Source organism: Zalophus californianus, chromosome 5 (assembly GCF_009762305.2).
Source record: "Zalophus californianus isolate mZalCal1 chromosome 5, mZalCal1.pri.v2, whole genome shotgun sequence".
Lineage (NCBI taxonomy): Eukaryota > Metazoa > Chordata > Mammalia > Carnivora > Otariidae > Zalophus > Zalophus californianus.
The window spans coordinates 89287820-89302726 of NC_045599.1; the positions used below are offsets into that span (position 1 = coordinate 89287820).

The window sequence follows — 14907 nt, forward strand, 5'->3', positions numbered from 1 at the left end:
CCTGACTCCAGCTTGAGTTTTTGCTGCTACACTAGACCGCCTCTTCAGGGCTGACACCTCTCCCTCCATGAGACCTTTCTTAGCCACCAGAGTCACGGGCATGAGCTCCCTCTGATGTTTGCCTGTTGGATTGGGTATTGTGGGTCCTGGGCACTGACATGAGAGACCATTCCAGGCTAGGGAAATTCAAATCTGATCCCAGGGATGCTCAGAGTAAGAGGGGCCCTGATGTGAAGTCATGTGCCACAACAATGTCCAATATTAGAAAGACTGACAATACCAAGTGCTATCAAGTTGTTAAGTTGGTAGAACCACAGTGGAAAACCATATGGTAGTATCTAGACGAGCTAAGCACACACCTATCCTATCATGCAGCAATTCTATTCCTGGGTTTATGTGTGTGCATGTACACCAAATGACACATACAAAATTTTTCATAAGAGCTTTATTTATAATAGTTCAAAATGGAAATAACCCAATCGTCCATCAACAGAATGGCTAAACTGTGGTGTATTCATATAATGGACTACGACTACACAGCATGAAAAAAATGAACTTCTCACACACACAAAAACATGGATGAATCTCACAGACATAATATTAAGCAAAAGAGGATGTGATTCCATTTTTATAAAATTCAAGAGCAAGCAAAACTAATCTATGGTGATAGAGGTCAATACAGTGTTTACTTCTGGGAGATAATAACTAGGAAGGGGAACAAGGGAAACTTCGGGGGAGCTGGCAGTGTTCTGTATCTTGGTCTGGAGGGTGACTGCCCAGATGTGCACACATATGTAAGCATTATCAAATTGTACTTAAAAAATTAGAGCACATTACAAAATGTAGCTCAGAAAGCTAGGGAAAAAGTGGTATTTCAAATAAAGACAATTTCTGGGTATGGCTTAAAGCAGTTATTTTTGCCCACCCCCAACCACTCTTCTCCCTTAGTCTGGAAGGAGCCCCACACTTTCTTCTTTTCTCTTCCAGTCAATGTGTTTTAGGTGGAGCTCATTCTTTCCCAGGCCCCAAATCAGGGCACCATTTCCCCTAGTTGCAGTGACTGGTTTAGGAATCGGAACAGGGCCAAGTTGGCTAATGAATCAATCCAGAATTTTTTCTTGGAACTAGTAAGAAAAGATGTTTTTTCTGTACTGTAGTTGCCTATCTATCAGGATACAAGCCTGGAGCTGCCACTGGCCATCTTGCTACCTTCTGGAGAGTCTGCCTGAGAAAGAGGCCACATAGAGGAAAGCAGAGTGAGATTAAATTCTTCCTGAAGACAGTGTGTCAGAACCTGGATCTAGCCATCCCTGTACTGAAATTTTTCATTTGGTGAATCAATAAATTTTCCTTTTTAGCTAATCATTTTGATTTCAGTTTATTACAGTAATAACTAGAGTCTAATACACTGGAAGTCTTGGGTAAAATTATGAGAAGTATGCGGGGGCTTGGAATATAAAATAACCACTGAGCCTTGTCCAATCTATTTTATGGTTGCTTGCTCTGTGAGACCATAGCCCTGCCAGAAGGTGGGTGGCACAGGCCCAGGGGTCCTGTGGGAAGGATTCTGGTCCTTGTTTGAAAAGGGTTCCAGACTAGCAATCTAGAGAACTGGATTCCACTCTCCATTTTGTTGCTTCTTAGTGGCAGGACCTTGGGCAAGATACTATACCTTTCTATAAAGTGGAATATCATTACCTAGCTCAAAAGGCTGTTATGTAGATCAAATGCAAGTTTCCCAACTTCTCCAGCTTTTTCATACCCTTAGGTGAGTTAGTGCCCGCATCTGGGCATTCTCATTGCACCCTTTATGATCCTCTGACCATCGCCATAATGATCTTTATAGTGTGTGAGCTCCCCAATGGCAAGAAAATGTTCATCCCTGTGCCCTCTTGCCAACAGGGCTGGGCACACGGCTAGCAGAGACTCCTGAATCCAGACTAAGAGGTCTTATGGGCCAAGGGCTCATGATCTGACAGCCCACCCACCCTTCGGCCCTTCATTCCCTTGCCTGATAGATGAGGCTGATTCTGACACTCTGGATAAGGTAAGGACTCCAGGGAAACTGCTGGGACAGTCCTGGGCTTTGAATGCTGAGAGCTGAGAATCCACCATGGGGGCTGCATAGGGCCCTTCCCAGCTTGTCAACAGCAGGTGCCAAGAACAGTTTGCTGAGTGAAGAATGGGGGCTGAGGCTGCCTGGGTACCCTCCTCAGATCTGGCTGTCTGAGACAAACATTGGACAAAGGGCTCCTGAGGCCATCACACTCACTCCTTCCGTAGCTCATTTCTGGGTCATAGAAAAGCTTCCTGCAAGAATCTCTAGGCCTATAAGTTGATGGAACAAACCTAGTGCTAGTAAGAGCTGTGTTGGGAAAGGCCATCTTTCCTTATACACCCTCATTCATTCATTCAACAAACACTTCATGACACACCACTCCACATTAGAGAAGTAGAGATGAAAGAGGCTAGGTCTCAGCCCTGAAGGGATTAGCCTGGAGAGAGCCGTATTGGACACAGCCTCCATTTTGGCTTCCCCGTCTGTCTCCTGCCCTGCTCCCCTGCATCTCTTCTCCACCGAACAGCCAGAATGATCCTCTCAAACAAAGTAGATTCTCAGCTTAACCCCCCTAAAGACCTCCATAAAGCCCTCAGTGACAGGGGGAAGTAGTATTAAGTTTAGGGCGCCTGGGAAGGCTTCAACAAGGTTGCCAAGCAATTTAGATGTTTATCTCTGTCCCACCTCTTAAGATCAGTATTTGGAGCTCTGGGAGTCTGAGAGGGGCGAGGGTAAGCGGTCAAGACACACATATTAGATCCAACGGCAATCTGGCACCAAATCCCAGGTCTGTTAAGTTGCAGTCTGGCTCATGGGAGAAATTCTTTATTTAGATGCTTCAGTGACCAAGAGACAGAGCATATGCGCACGCACACACACCCATACACAATACAGCAAGGCGTTTCACAGGCAAAGGGACAGGCAATCGGGGGACAAGGCCATGAGAGCAGCTAGGAGCTTCTCTGACTCAATGAAGAGGGGCCTATGATGGTGACACTCCTTGGAATTCCTGCTTGAAAGCTACAAGGAAAAATCCACTCCCATTGAAGTCCTCAGCTATAAAACACAGCAGAGTTGGAGAAATCGAAGCTTGGGGCCTGGGAAACATCTTTTTCCTCATTGCAGAAACCTGTACCAGCTCTCTTTTCTTTCCCTGGGGGTCATATCCTATTCCCTGGTACCCAGGAGTCTCCTGGTGGATGATGGGAGAGGGCTAGCACCACAGCAACCTGGGCAGGTGGTCTGCTGCATAAGGAGAAGGAGAGGGCTAGAGGGCCAAGGAGCAGCGATGAACCTCAGAGCTGGCTGGCATGAGGTGGTTTGCCTTTAATGGCACAGAACCATCAGAGGAATTTGCATATGGGGACTTGCCCACATGCCCCTGGGTCAGAGCACCTCTCTGACAGAGGAGGGGAAAGGCCCCCCTTGGAGCTTTCCATGATGCCATAGGGTACTGAGGCCTCCTCCAGCTCTAGCTTTTCCCCAGCTGCTGCAGATCCTTAGCACCATTCAGGAACCGTGGAGCAGGGGCAGGAAGGACAGCACTGCTCTGCCGGGACTGTGTCATTGCTCCAGGAGGAAACCTCGCAGTGGGCAGAAAGCTGTCTAACTGGCCAGCGTCTGGTCGCAGGCTCAGGAAAGCCTGTACTTTTTGAGGAAAAGGGGAGTGTCATATTAGCTCCAAGCTTCCGTGGAGCAGCCAGTTCCATCTACCCTTTCCCACCTAGGCCAAGGTCCGGTGTGAAAGCTCCAGGTTTCACTGGAGCTGCCTAGAGCCCAGGGAGAGCTCGGTTCTTTAGCTGCAGACACTGGTTCAGAACTGACCTGCAGAGGAAAGACAGGCCTGGGGCTCATGACATATGGCCCAAAGAGGCTGGGGAAGGGGAAAGGCCATCCTCCAAACTGCTACCCCGCGAGGCCCCAGGTCCTCTCAGGATTCACCCCCTTCCCTTGTCCCGACCTACAGGGCCCATTCCAAAGGGGAAAAGCAGGGGTGAATTTCCTTGGACCAATCAGAGGCTACCTGTGGCCCACTCCTGCCTTAGGCCTATGTGTTCTCCAGGTATAAGAAACGAGGAAGAGGGAGCCAAGGGCTGACCATGGTCATGGGAAGCTGGCTCATGGCTGGTTCACCCTGGGATGCCAGACAGAAATATCTCTAGTCTTCCAAGGTGGCTGAGTCTTTCTGAATCGGCTGCCTTTGCACTGGAATCTGGCCCAGGGGTGATGCCATTGTTTTTGGTGACCTGTAATTTGAGAAGGAATAAATGCACAGGGTTAGTTTGTGGCGGTTGTGATGGTGCTCCAGGTAGTTTATTCTAAGGATAGTACAGCTCTTCCAGGGCCCTGGAGTAATAAGGAGGGCAGCTCTCCTTTACTGAGGGCCACTGCATGCTATGCACAATGCTTTGCTTCCAGCATCCTATTTCATCCTCATGGCAATTCTACAAGGGGAAGGAGATAGTACCCCCATTTTATATATGAGGAAACTAAAGTTCAGAAAAGTTTAAGTCACCTGCCCCCAGTAAGCTTTTTATTGTTGTTTCTCATTATTCTAAAAAATCCCCCCCTCCCCGTGTAAGCTTTTTGAAAGTGTGGTTGATTCAGGATGGCAGCCCATGTCTCTCCACTATACCAAGCCATTTATTCTGCCTACAGGGCCCTATATGACCCTGTATGACCTGGATAGTACAGACTGATCATTCTCCCTCGCACACTGAGTCAAAAGTGGCTCTCTCGTCACTCTCCATCCCACTCTCTGAGCATCTAGCAACACCTGATATTGTCTTATTTGTTTATGGATTTGTTTAGGATCTGCTTCTACCACTAGATAGGGATCCAAAAGATCAGGGAACACTACTGGTCTTGGTTCCTACTGTAGCGCTAGTGCCCCAAACAGGGCCTGGCACATAATAGGTACTCAATAAATATTTGTTGAATGAATGAAAGCTTACCTCTAATAGCTCCCCTTTTTGGTACTAGCACTACACATACATTATCTCTAACTTTCATGTCAAACTCCACTTGGAATGGCAGAGCACAATGAATGTACTTTGGAATCAAAAGATTTGAATTCTGGGTCTAACTCCAAGTAACTGTGCAATCTTGGGCAAGTCACTTAACCTACCTGACATAAGGTTTCCTTGGGTTGGAAAAGGGGGGGTTTGTGTGTCTTTAATTCAGAGCTGCTATTGCGAATTAAATGAGACTAAATTAGGTGTTCAACAAATTGTATCTATAATCTCACAGAAAAGGAAGTGGAGGTTCAGAGAGGTTTACTGACTCACCCAAAGTCCCATAGCTGAAAGTGTAGGAAGAAAACAGTAAACGCTAGCATTTTCAAGACGGGGTAGCCCCAGGGTAGGGCTCTGGCTGGTTCCAGGTGGTCTACTGAAACTGCCACCAGTCAAGCTGCAAGGAGGGTATGCTGAAATGGGAGTGAGCCTCTCCCGCTGGATTGTGGGGGCTTGTGTCAAGGTCATATCTAACAGAAGCCTCAAGAGTCCTCCCAATTTAAGATATATATACAAATAAATAAGAAGATCTGCTGCAATGTGGGAAGGGAAACTTCAGGCAGAGAGGACCAAGGACATTTTGACTCTAATATTCTGTGTTTCCACCACCTTTAATTCATTCAGCTCTGTGAGCAATACAGAACCTACCACCAAAGTCAAAGAAATCATTTTAGTAGACTTGCTTGCCTGAAACTCAGTTCCCTCATCTATAAAATGGGGATATTCCCATCTCAGAAAGTTACATAATGGCACACTGTCCACACTACCCAGTTCCCTTCTGAGAGGAAGGGACAGAACCACATGAGCCCTCCCCTGGCCAGGCCCTAGCCTCCTCATATCGCACGGTGCCACAACCCCCTTATAAGCATGAAGCCTTGGAGGGGTGTGCTGTGAGCCAGACAAGCTTTAGTTTGAATTATAGGCTCTGCCTCATACTATCACTTGGAATGGTGGCTGCCTCTGTCTGTAATAATTCCTTCTTCCTAGGGCTGTTGTGAGGATTACCTGAGAGAATTTGCTTGGCATATGCCCTGTAACAGAAGAGCGGCTCAAAGAATGTTAGTCATGTTCAAGGTTTATATGAACAGATGACTGATTCTGTTTACCTCTTTCCTTCAAAGCACTTATCACAATTTGTAATTATTGGTTGTTTACTTGTTTATTGTTTGTCTCCTCCCATCAGAATGTAAGGTCACGAGAGCAGGGCATGGGTCTCTGGCCACCACTCAGAGGGTGTTCAATAAATATTTGGTCAAGGAATGAACAAACCTGGTCATATTTGGTAATAACCTGTAGAGGGAGCTCTTGCCATAGAATTGATGACAAGAATTCTTTAGGCCGGTGGTGGGGACCAAAAAAAGCTTGCTTAGTCAGACTGTTAAAGGGTAGAAAATCTAAGTACTTTTAGGAGACCACCAAGGAAACTATGTTTCTCTACTAAAACCTTCAGCCCAGCAGGTCCAAAGGCTGCAGAGAAGCTGACGGGAGAAAAGCTTAAAGAGGAGACACTTCTTTCTGCTAACTGATTGATTTTCTGTTGACTGAGAAAAGGCTGCCAGGATTCCATTTTAGCAAAGGAATACTTGGCTTTGTTTTTATTTAGAAGCCCCGAATTCTTGTTGCAGACCCTTGAATTTCAAAGGACGATTACTCACTGGTTCTTGTGTTTGAAGCCGCTGACATGAGCTTGATACTGTTCTATGGAGTTCAGTACTATCTTACACGTCTTGCAGGGGTAGCCCTTCCCAGCTGAAACACACATAAAAATCAAGATGCTTAGTTATCCAATAAAATGGGACCCGGGGACTGCTGCTTTTGACAGTAAATGCCCTTCTGAGGATGTCAGATGGTGGGGTGAGGTTAGGTGGTTGGTCCTGATGAGAATCCCAGAGGGCCTCATTGCTCATGGTGACAGAGGCTATGTGCCTGTGTCCTTCCTGGGATTGGGAACCTCCTCATGCCCTGCAGCATCCCCAGCATTGAACCTGGTCCAGAGTAGCTGTCTGCTGAGTAAATAAAAGACGGACAGAACAAAGAGGTGACATTTGGTCTAACTGTCTTTTCTACCTTCTAACTGTGCTAAGTGGCCTCATTAATAATGCCCTTCACTGAGAGATCTCTGGGAAACTGTCACTCTCCTTGGGCTTGCAATAATAGTAATTAATGAGAATGCCTGCTATGAAAATTAATCTGTCTTTCTACCTTGGGGCCCACAGACACCCAGTCTCACTACCATGGTTGATCCAATGACAAAGTGGTCTTTGTCCACATGGTCCAGTGGAGAGCATGGGTCAGGAGCCAAGATATGGAGCTGGACTCCTGGCTCTGCCTTCATGTGATCTTGGCTAAATCCCTTCCACTTTCTGATCCTCAGCTTTTCTCAACTATAAGCCAATTACACCATAACTTATAACCATAATACTTAAAATAAAAAGCAGCATTTAACCAAGTACCTGATATAGGCCATGCACACTAAATAATTTTGTCTGGCCCTCATAACGATCCTGTGAAAATCATTACCATTATTTTATAAGTGAGGAAAATAAGGCACAGTCACATGTCTAAGAACACAGAGTTAGGAAGTGGCAAACTCAGGCTTGGCTGGCCACAAAGGTTGTACTTATTCTAGCATGCCAGATATTAGCTGTACACATAACTTCAAGAGCCCTCTGGTTCTGACGCTTTTCCAATCATCTGTCATCCTAAAGTTTCACAACTCCGGAGTGAGATCACCTAGGCTCAAATCCCAGCTCTATCATTTCTTACCTGTAGGACCACAGGCCAGTTACTTAACCTCTCTGAGATTTGGTTTCCTCATTTGTAAAAGTGGGGCTTCTCTGAGACTCAGGTTCCTTACCTATAAAATGAGGTTAATATTAGTATCAACCTCATAAGGTTATTGTAATGGTTTAAGTAAAAGCATTTGACACACAGTAAGTGCTCAACAAATGTGAGCTTTCATCACTAGTATTATTTTACTCTTATGGGTTCAGCGTGTCAGTCTGGTAAAGAGGTGGAGCGTATCTTTTAACCAGCCTTTTCCTATGGCAGCTGTAGCTACTGTGAACACCAACGATCGCCTCTACTCCAATAAACTAGCCAATGTTCCCAGCTACATTTGTTTCCTTTGTATCTTCAGGTATTTCCTGGAAGACACATCCCTTAAAAGAATTTAAGGGGAAAATTATTGCAATCAGAATTCAGGTCCTTTTTAGACATTAATGGACAGAATTTCCAGAAGCCTTTATTTCAAACCCTCAGCTCTTCTCTCTCTAAACTCTCTAGGGGGTCTGATTCATTCCCCTGACTTTAATTACCACCTAAAACATATGAAACTACCAATATTTAACAGCTACTGACCTACCAAATGGCAGTATCTCTAACCCAGACCTTTCCTTTGAGGTTTAGAGCTGTATATCCAACTGTCTACTTGGATATCTCATGGGCATCTTAAACTTAAGCTGATGAAACCTGGCTATCCACCTAATAGCTTAACACTAAACCTGGTCACCATTCTTGACTATTCCCTTTCCTTCGCCTCCCACATTTTTTTTGGTAAAGATTTTATTTTTATGTAATCTCTTACACCCAACATGGGGCTTGAACTCACAACTCCAAGATCAAGAACTGCATGCCCTACTGACTGAGCCAGCCAGGTGCCCCTTGCCTCCCACATTTGACGGCCAAATCTTGGCAGTTTTACTTCCAAATAGCTCTTGAATCCATCTACTTCTGTCTACCTTCTCCACTGCCACCTTAGTCCAAGCTCCCATCTTCTTCAGTATGAATTACTACAACATCCTCACTGCTGGGGTCTCCATACTCCCCTTCCTCCCTGTTCCAAAACATTCTCCACTTTGTAAGCAGAATGATCTAATAATGCTTAAACTGTCAGTGGCTTCCCAATGCTCTTAGGATAAAGGCCCAAAGCCTTAACATGATCACCACCACCATGACTGGATGCTTGCTCATCTTCCCAGGATCGTTTTGCCCAACACTATTTTCTCCTTACGCTCTGGGAAGCCTTCCTTGATCCCTGCTCCCCCATCTTAAGTTATCCCATTTTGTTTCCTTTTTTTTTTTGAAGAAAGAGAGCGCACACATGTGCGGGGGGGCAGGGGGGGGGCAGAGGGAGAGAATCCCAAGCAGATTCCCCATGGAGCCAGATGTGGGGCTCGATCCCAGGACTCTGAGATCATGACCTGAGCCAAAATCAAGAGCTGGGTGCTCAACCAATTGAGCTACCTAGGTGCCCCCCTACTTTTTAAAAGATTTATTTATTTATTTGAGAGAAAGAGAGAGAGCAAGAGCAGGGGGGAGGGGTAGAGAGAATCTTAAGCAGAATCCAAGCCGAGTGCAGAGCCCAGTGCTGGGCTCGATCTCACAACCCTGAGATCATGACCTTAGCCGAAACCAAGAGTCAGACGCTTAACCGACTGCTCCACCCAGGTGCCCCATTTTCTTTTTCTTTAATATTTTATTTTTAAGTAATCTCTATACCCAACTTGGGGCTCAAACTTACAACCCTGAGATCAATAGCTGTACACTCGGGATGCCTGGGTGGCTGTCAGTTAAGTGTCTGCCTTTGGCTCGGGTCATGATCCCAGTGTCCTGGGACTGAGTCCCGCATCGAGCTCCCTGCTCGGAGGGGAGCCTACTTCTCCCTCTGCCTGCTGCTCCCCCTGCTTGTGTTCTCTCTCTCTGACAAATAAATAAATAAAATCTTAAAAAAAAAAAAAAGAGTTGCACACTCTCCTGACTAAGCCAGCCAGGTGCCCCATTTGTTTAGTTATTTGCTCAATGCCTACCTTCTCTGCTAACCTCTAAGCTCTATAAGAACATGGGCAATACCTGTCCTGTTCACTACCATATATACAATGCCTGGCATAAATTAGGAAAGAACCTAACAAATATTTCTTGGCTATATATGAATTTAACAAGACCTGAAAACCTGTCTTATGTAGTAGTTGAAGAAACCGGAGGGATCAGTATGGGGCAGAGAAAGCAGACCTGTTCTATGTAGGAGGAAAGGCCCTACGTAGGAAGGGAAAGTGATGGGGTAAAGCAGAGGAGGATCCCGGTAACCTCGGGATGTTGAATGCTCTGGCATTTGGAAGGATTTGACTGCCTGAAATGCAGGCTTTAGTTATGGTATTCTTGGATAAACAAGAGACATATGAGCCTTAATTACAAAGCAAACTCCAAGTCTTTGCTCTGCTTGGTGGATGCTGCAACTTCTGCTTGGGGGAGAGATCTGGACACTCTGGGTCATCTCACATTTGATCCATACTTGTCAGGAGACACTTTGACAAGAGCCCCATGGAAACTATTCTCTGGACCCAATATAGAACTTGACCTGAGTTTCAATGCTGGCTCTGCCTGCTGCTGCCTAGTGTGGGACTCAGGACAAATCACCTCATCTTTCTGATCCTAATGACCTCATTTGTAAAATGGGGACAATCAAACTTGCACAACAGAGCTGCTGTGAGGATTAAATCAGGTAATTACATGTGAGAGCATCTAGCTTAAGCCTGGACTGCAGCCGCCGCAGGTAAGTATAGGATGACTGACTGATAGAAGGAACAAACAAGTTTTGGCAGAGGCCAGCAGGGAAAAGTCAAGCTGCTAACAAACCTAAAACCTTTACTAAGGCGGAGTCCCTATCAGCTCAAGTCACTGCTTTGCATATCCTAGATCAGCATCCTACTCTGTGGGTGAGAAGGGGGTCAGAGTGCATTCAGTGCCTCTACTGATGTCCTGTAGTTGGAAAGCCTCCTGTCAATTATACTCAGAGCTGGAGGCAGGAGGAAGGAGTGTAAGTTTTGGAGCCAGACAGAGCCAGAGACACATACTAATACTGTCACTTAACAACATCAGGTCCTATCAGCTGTTTGACCTTAGGCAAGTCACTCTGAGTCTCAACTTCTTTATCTGTGAAATGGAAAAAATCGTACCTATTTTTAGGAATGCTGAGGGAATTAAATTATAATATATATGTTAATATCTAAGGGGGTGTGATACCCCTGCCCCCTGCCTAGGTTTTCATGAAAAATTTTGGCTGGTCTGTAAAGCAGTCAGATGCCTTAAGCAAGAAGAAAGGACCTAGGATACAGTTCTAGGATTAAGTATGGTAATTAGTCTTAGACAAATGGAGGAGTAGATATAGGAAGGAGACTTTGGCTTAAGATAATAGAATGGATACAAGTTAAGATAAGCAGCCTAAAATATGGCAGTGTCTAAGTCCCAGCAGTGGACAGAGATAATGAGAAAATGACCAGGGCAGGGCCAAATAAAGGAGGGCCAGGAGCTGAAGCAAAGAAGTGTCAGCTGCAAGAGAACCCTGGGTCATGCCGGCTGGATGCTATGTTGTCTCTATCAGTCTCAGGCCAAAATAGGAGGGTGTCATAGAAGAAGGGTTCTGAGGAGCTTGGTTCTGAAGTTTCCAGATTCCTCAGCATATGGGGCTGATCCTGTTAAAGGGGAAGGCACTACTTGTATGTGGGAACACTACGTAAATATCCAATTTTCTGTTTTTTCTTTTTTAAAGATTTTATTTATTTATTTGACAGAGAGAGAGAAAGAGCGAGCACACAAGCAGGGGGAGTGGCAGGCAGAGGGAGAAGTCGCCTTCTCTTCTGACGTGGGACTCGATCCCAGGACCCTGGGATCATGACCTAAGCCGAAGGCAGACGCTTAACCAACTGAGCCACCTGGCGCCCTGTAAATACCCAATTTTGAAGAGGTTTATAAAGCAAGGTCCTTCAGTGGCACTGGAAGAACACTCCTTAGCACCCTGCTGAAGCCACTGTTTCATGCCCATCTCATCTTGTCAGTACTGCTCAGTGACGACCTGTGTTTTATGGCTGCTTTGGGTTTGGGGGTTATTAGAGACGCATGATCTCTCCCCTTGTTCATCTGTGGTCTGGAACATCTACAACATCTGGGTGTTCACCTTTCCAGGACTGTGGCAGGCACAGATGACTCTGAGCAACAGGTTCCCTGAGGCCAAGTTGTTTGTACTTGGATGCCATGGGGGCCTCAAGGGTTGACTGTCTGGTGCTGCATCTCCATGGCCTGGGTGGAAACCCTGAGGACCCACTGCATGCTCATGTAGGCTCCAGGAGACAGGGACTGTTCCCTCAATGAGGGAACACAGTAGGTGCTCAATAAACATTTACTGACTGAATGAAAGAGAAAATAACAATCTTCCCCTCCCCTACTCTTATTATAAGCCCTAAATAGTTACTGTGATTGGGAAGGGCTCTTTTTTTTTTTTTTTCAAAGATTTTATCTATGTATTTGACAGAGAGAGACACAGCGAGAGAGGGAACACAAGCAGGGGGAGCGGGAGAGGGAGAAGCAGGCTTCCCGCCGAGCAGGGAGCCCGATGCGGGGCTCGATCCCAGGACCCTGGGACCATGACCCGAGCCGAAGGCAGACGCCCAACGACTGGGCCACCCAGGCGCCCCTGGGAAGGGCTCTTAACTCTTCATGAATGCTTACTCCTGTGATGCTGACTGGCATCTTGAAGTCAGGGAAAAACTAATGTTCTCTGAGTCAGAGTGGTGTCCTTCACACTATCCCAAGGATATAGGCAGGCCTGAGCTGCTGAGAGATGAGGGGCCCTGAGGATACTCTAAAATCTGACAGAAGCTACTGAGGTCCTCACATAGGAATGTGGATGAGAGGGAGCTTAAATCAGAGGTTGCAAACTGGTGGCCCTTGGCCCAAATCTGGCTTGCAGACAGGCTTGACTCACACAGGGTTTAACATTTTTAAAATTTGGTAGCACATTTAAAACTGAGGGTTTTTTTTTTTTTTTTTTTAAGATTTTATCTTTAAGTAATTTCTACACCTAACATGGGGCTTGAACTCAGAACCCCAAGACCAAGAGTCGTATGGTCTACTGACTGAGCCAGCCTGGTGCCCCTAAAAATGAGGGGAATTCTTAAAGAAATCTGACTTTCTAGAGTCTTTTGAAAAACGGAAGATATGGTAGTAACTAGCTGGAGCTGCCTAGGAGAGGCATATATTCTTCAGCTGATCAAATCCCCTCTTGGCTCTTTCACTTATTTAAATTTCCTGTCTGGTTTCTGCAAGCATTTGAGTTTGCAACGCCTGCTTTAGGAGATGTAAGGAAGAAAAGGCATAGCTTTGGTAGTCGGGGGAACTCCAGTGGTCAGGCCCTGATCCAGCTCTGGGTGTGAGCTGGGCCCTCTTACCTGATGAGTCAGTGACAGCAGGGTCTGCCAGCCGCCCATAGTGTGCCATGAGTTTGAGCTTGGTTTCCTGTTTCCTGTGTTTCTTGCCCACATAATGTTGTTGAGCCATGACAGGGTCGTTGAAAGTCGCATGGCAGAGGCTGCAGAACTTGTCTGGGTCTATCATCTCTCTATTCTGGTGCAAGGCTAAGGTGGAGGCCACAAGGAAAGGGTTTGTAAGGCGTTTCGACAGAGCTGCGGTGAGAGAGTTCAAACAGAAACAATGAAAAGACCCAGAAGGTGCCAAGCTTTCTAGTCTGCTGAATGGAAAGAAAGGCTGGGTCACTAATCACACTTGCAGATGTGGCACTGCCTGTATGACTCACACAGGGAAAGCCTTCTCTAATTGGGAAAATTGGGAAGATTTGGGGGAGCTCAAAGACCAGCTACTTGATCAGCAGCTTTCACTACTTCAGGTACATGAATCCTGATTATCTCATATTCTGAGGAGGCTTCTGCTATCAAGTTGCCCAGTTACAACAGACTAGAAACGTACATGTTTGTAGTCTTTTTATCCCTCAGAATTCCTGAGAACTTCATAGCAAGTGGGACAAGAAATTTGGATGTTTTAGTCCCACCCTCAAAGTGCCCTAGTTACAGAGCTGGGAGCCAATGCACAGATGTAGCAACTGAGGGCCTGAGGACCTGGAGGGTCATTTAGAAAAGGCAACCACACTAGGGAGGCCTTTTGGGTTACACTGCCTTCTAGGCTGAGTAGGGGAGAGAGGGGATGACACTGACATTTAGTTACATGCTTTGTATATATTATTTCCTCCTTTGGTCCTCAGAACTATCCCATGAGATAGATATCATTTTGCCACATTATAGAGAAAAAACAAGGTTCAGATGGGTAAAGTGACTTATCCAAGATCACCCTGCTAGCGAGTGAACCTGTGTGACCCTAAAGACTATGCTGTCTTTGCTATGCCAGGCTGCCAGAATGTGGTAGGGTAACCTGAGGGCTACAGATCATGCTTTCACCTTCAGAAAACATCCCTGGCTTTGGTCAATGAATTCAGTTAGTCAGAATCTGTTATAGGCATATGCATAAGCCTCCTGTGGGTCAACATATATCCTGATACTGATGGCAGGCCAGACTGCTGCTTTATGAAGTGGATGCCAAGACTCACTAATGAGTCCATGTGGCTAGAATGGTGTCAACCTAGTAACCACTGCTTTAAAAATGTGGCCTAGAACCCCCACCAATGGTGGAAGAGAAGTGGGGCTCAGCAGCACTCAGATCGATGGCTCAGATGCTTGTTCATACCTGGACCACTTCAATGGGGGAAGTTTCGAGGATTTTTAGCAAGCCAGAGGAAACTTGCTGGCTTTTCTCACAATGATTTTCCAGCATAGGAATCTCAATTTCCCTGACCACTAACTTTCCCTGTCCATTGTTTCAGCAAGTCACTTGAAAAGTAATGCACATGTTGTAGAATACTTAATATATGAGAAACTATTCAGTATGTGGTGTTATGTTAAAGAAAAAGCAGGTTATACAGCAATCTATTTATGTCCTCAATTTTGTAAAATAAACAAATGAAAAAACATACCGGTGATGCATGGAAAAAAG

General features: G+C 45.8%; 1 protein-coding gene across 8 annotated transcripts in view; it reads right to left on the reverse strand.

The window, feature by feature from the left end:
- Nucleotides 1-449: 449 nt before the first annotated feature.
- Nucleotides 450-14907, reverse strand: part of ZNF346 (zinc finger protein 346) — a 71551-nt gene continuing 57093 nt past the window's right edge. For 5 of the 8 annotated variants that reach the window (XM_027606684.2, XM_027606687.2, XM_027606683.2 and 2 more), the window contains 3 exons: nt 13296-13529; nt 6729-6822; nt 450-4305 (listed from right to left, as the gene is read on the reverse strand). In XM_027606684.2, the coding sequence (XP_027462485.1) occupies nt 4218-4305; nt 6729-6822; nt 13296-13529 (416 nt within the window). In that variant the 3' untranslated portion in view covers nt 450-4217. The remainder of the gene's footprint in view (nt 4306-6728; nt 6823-13295; nt 13530-14907) is intronic. The other 3 variants (XM_027606680.2, XM_027606688.2, XM_027606682.2) reach the window with 3 other exon arrangements.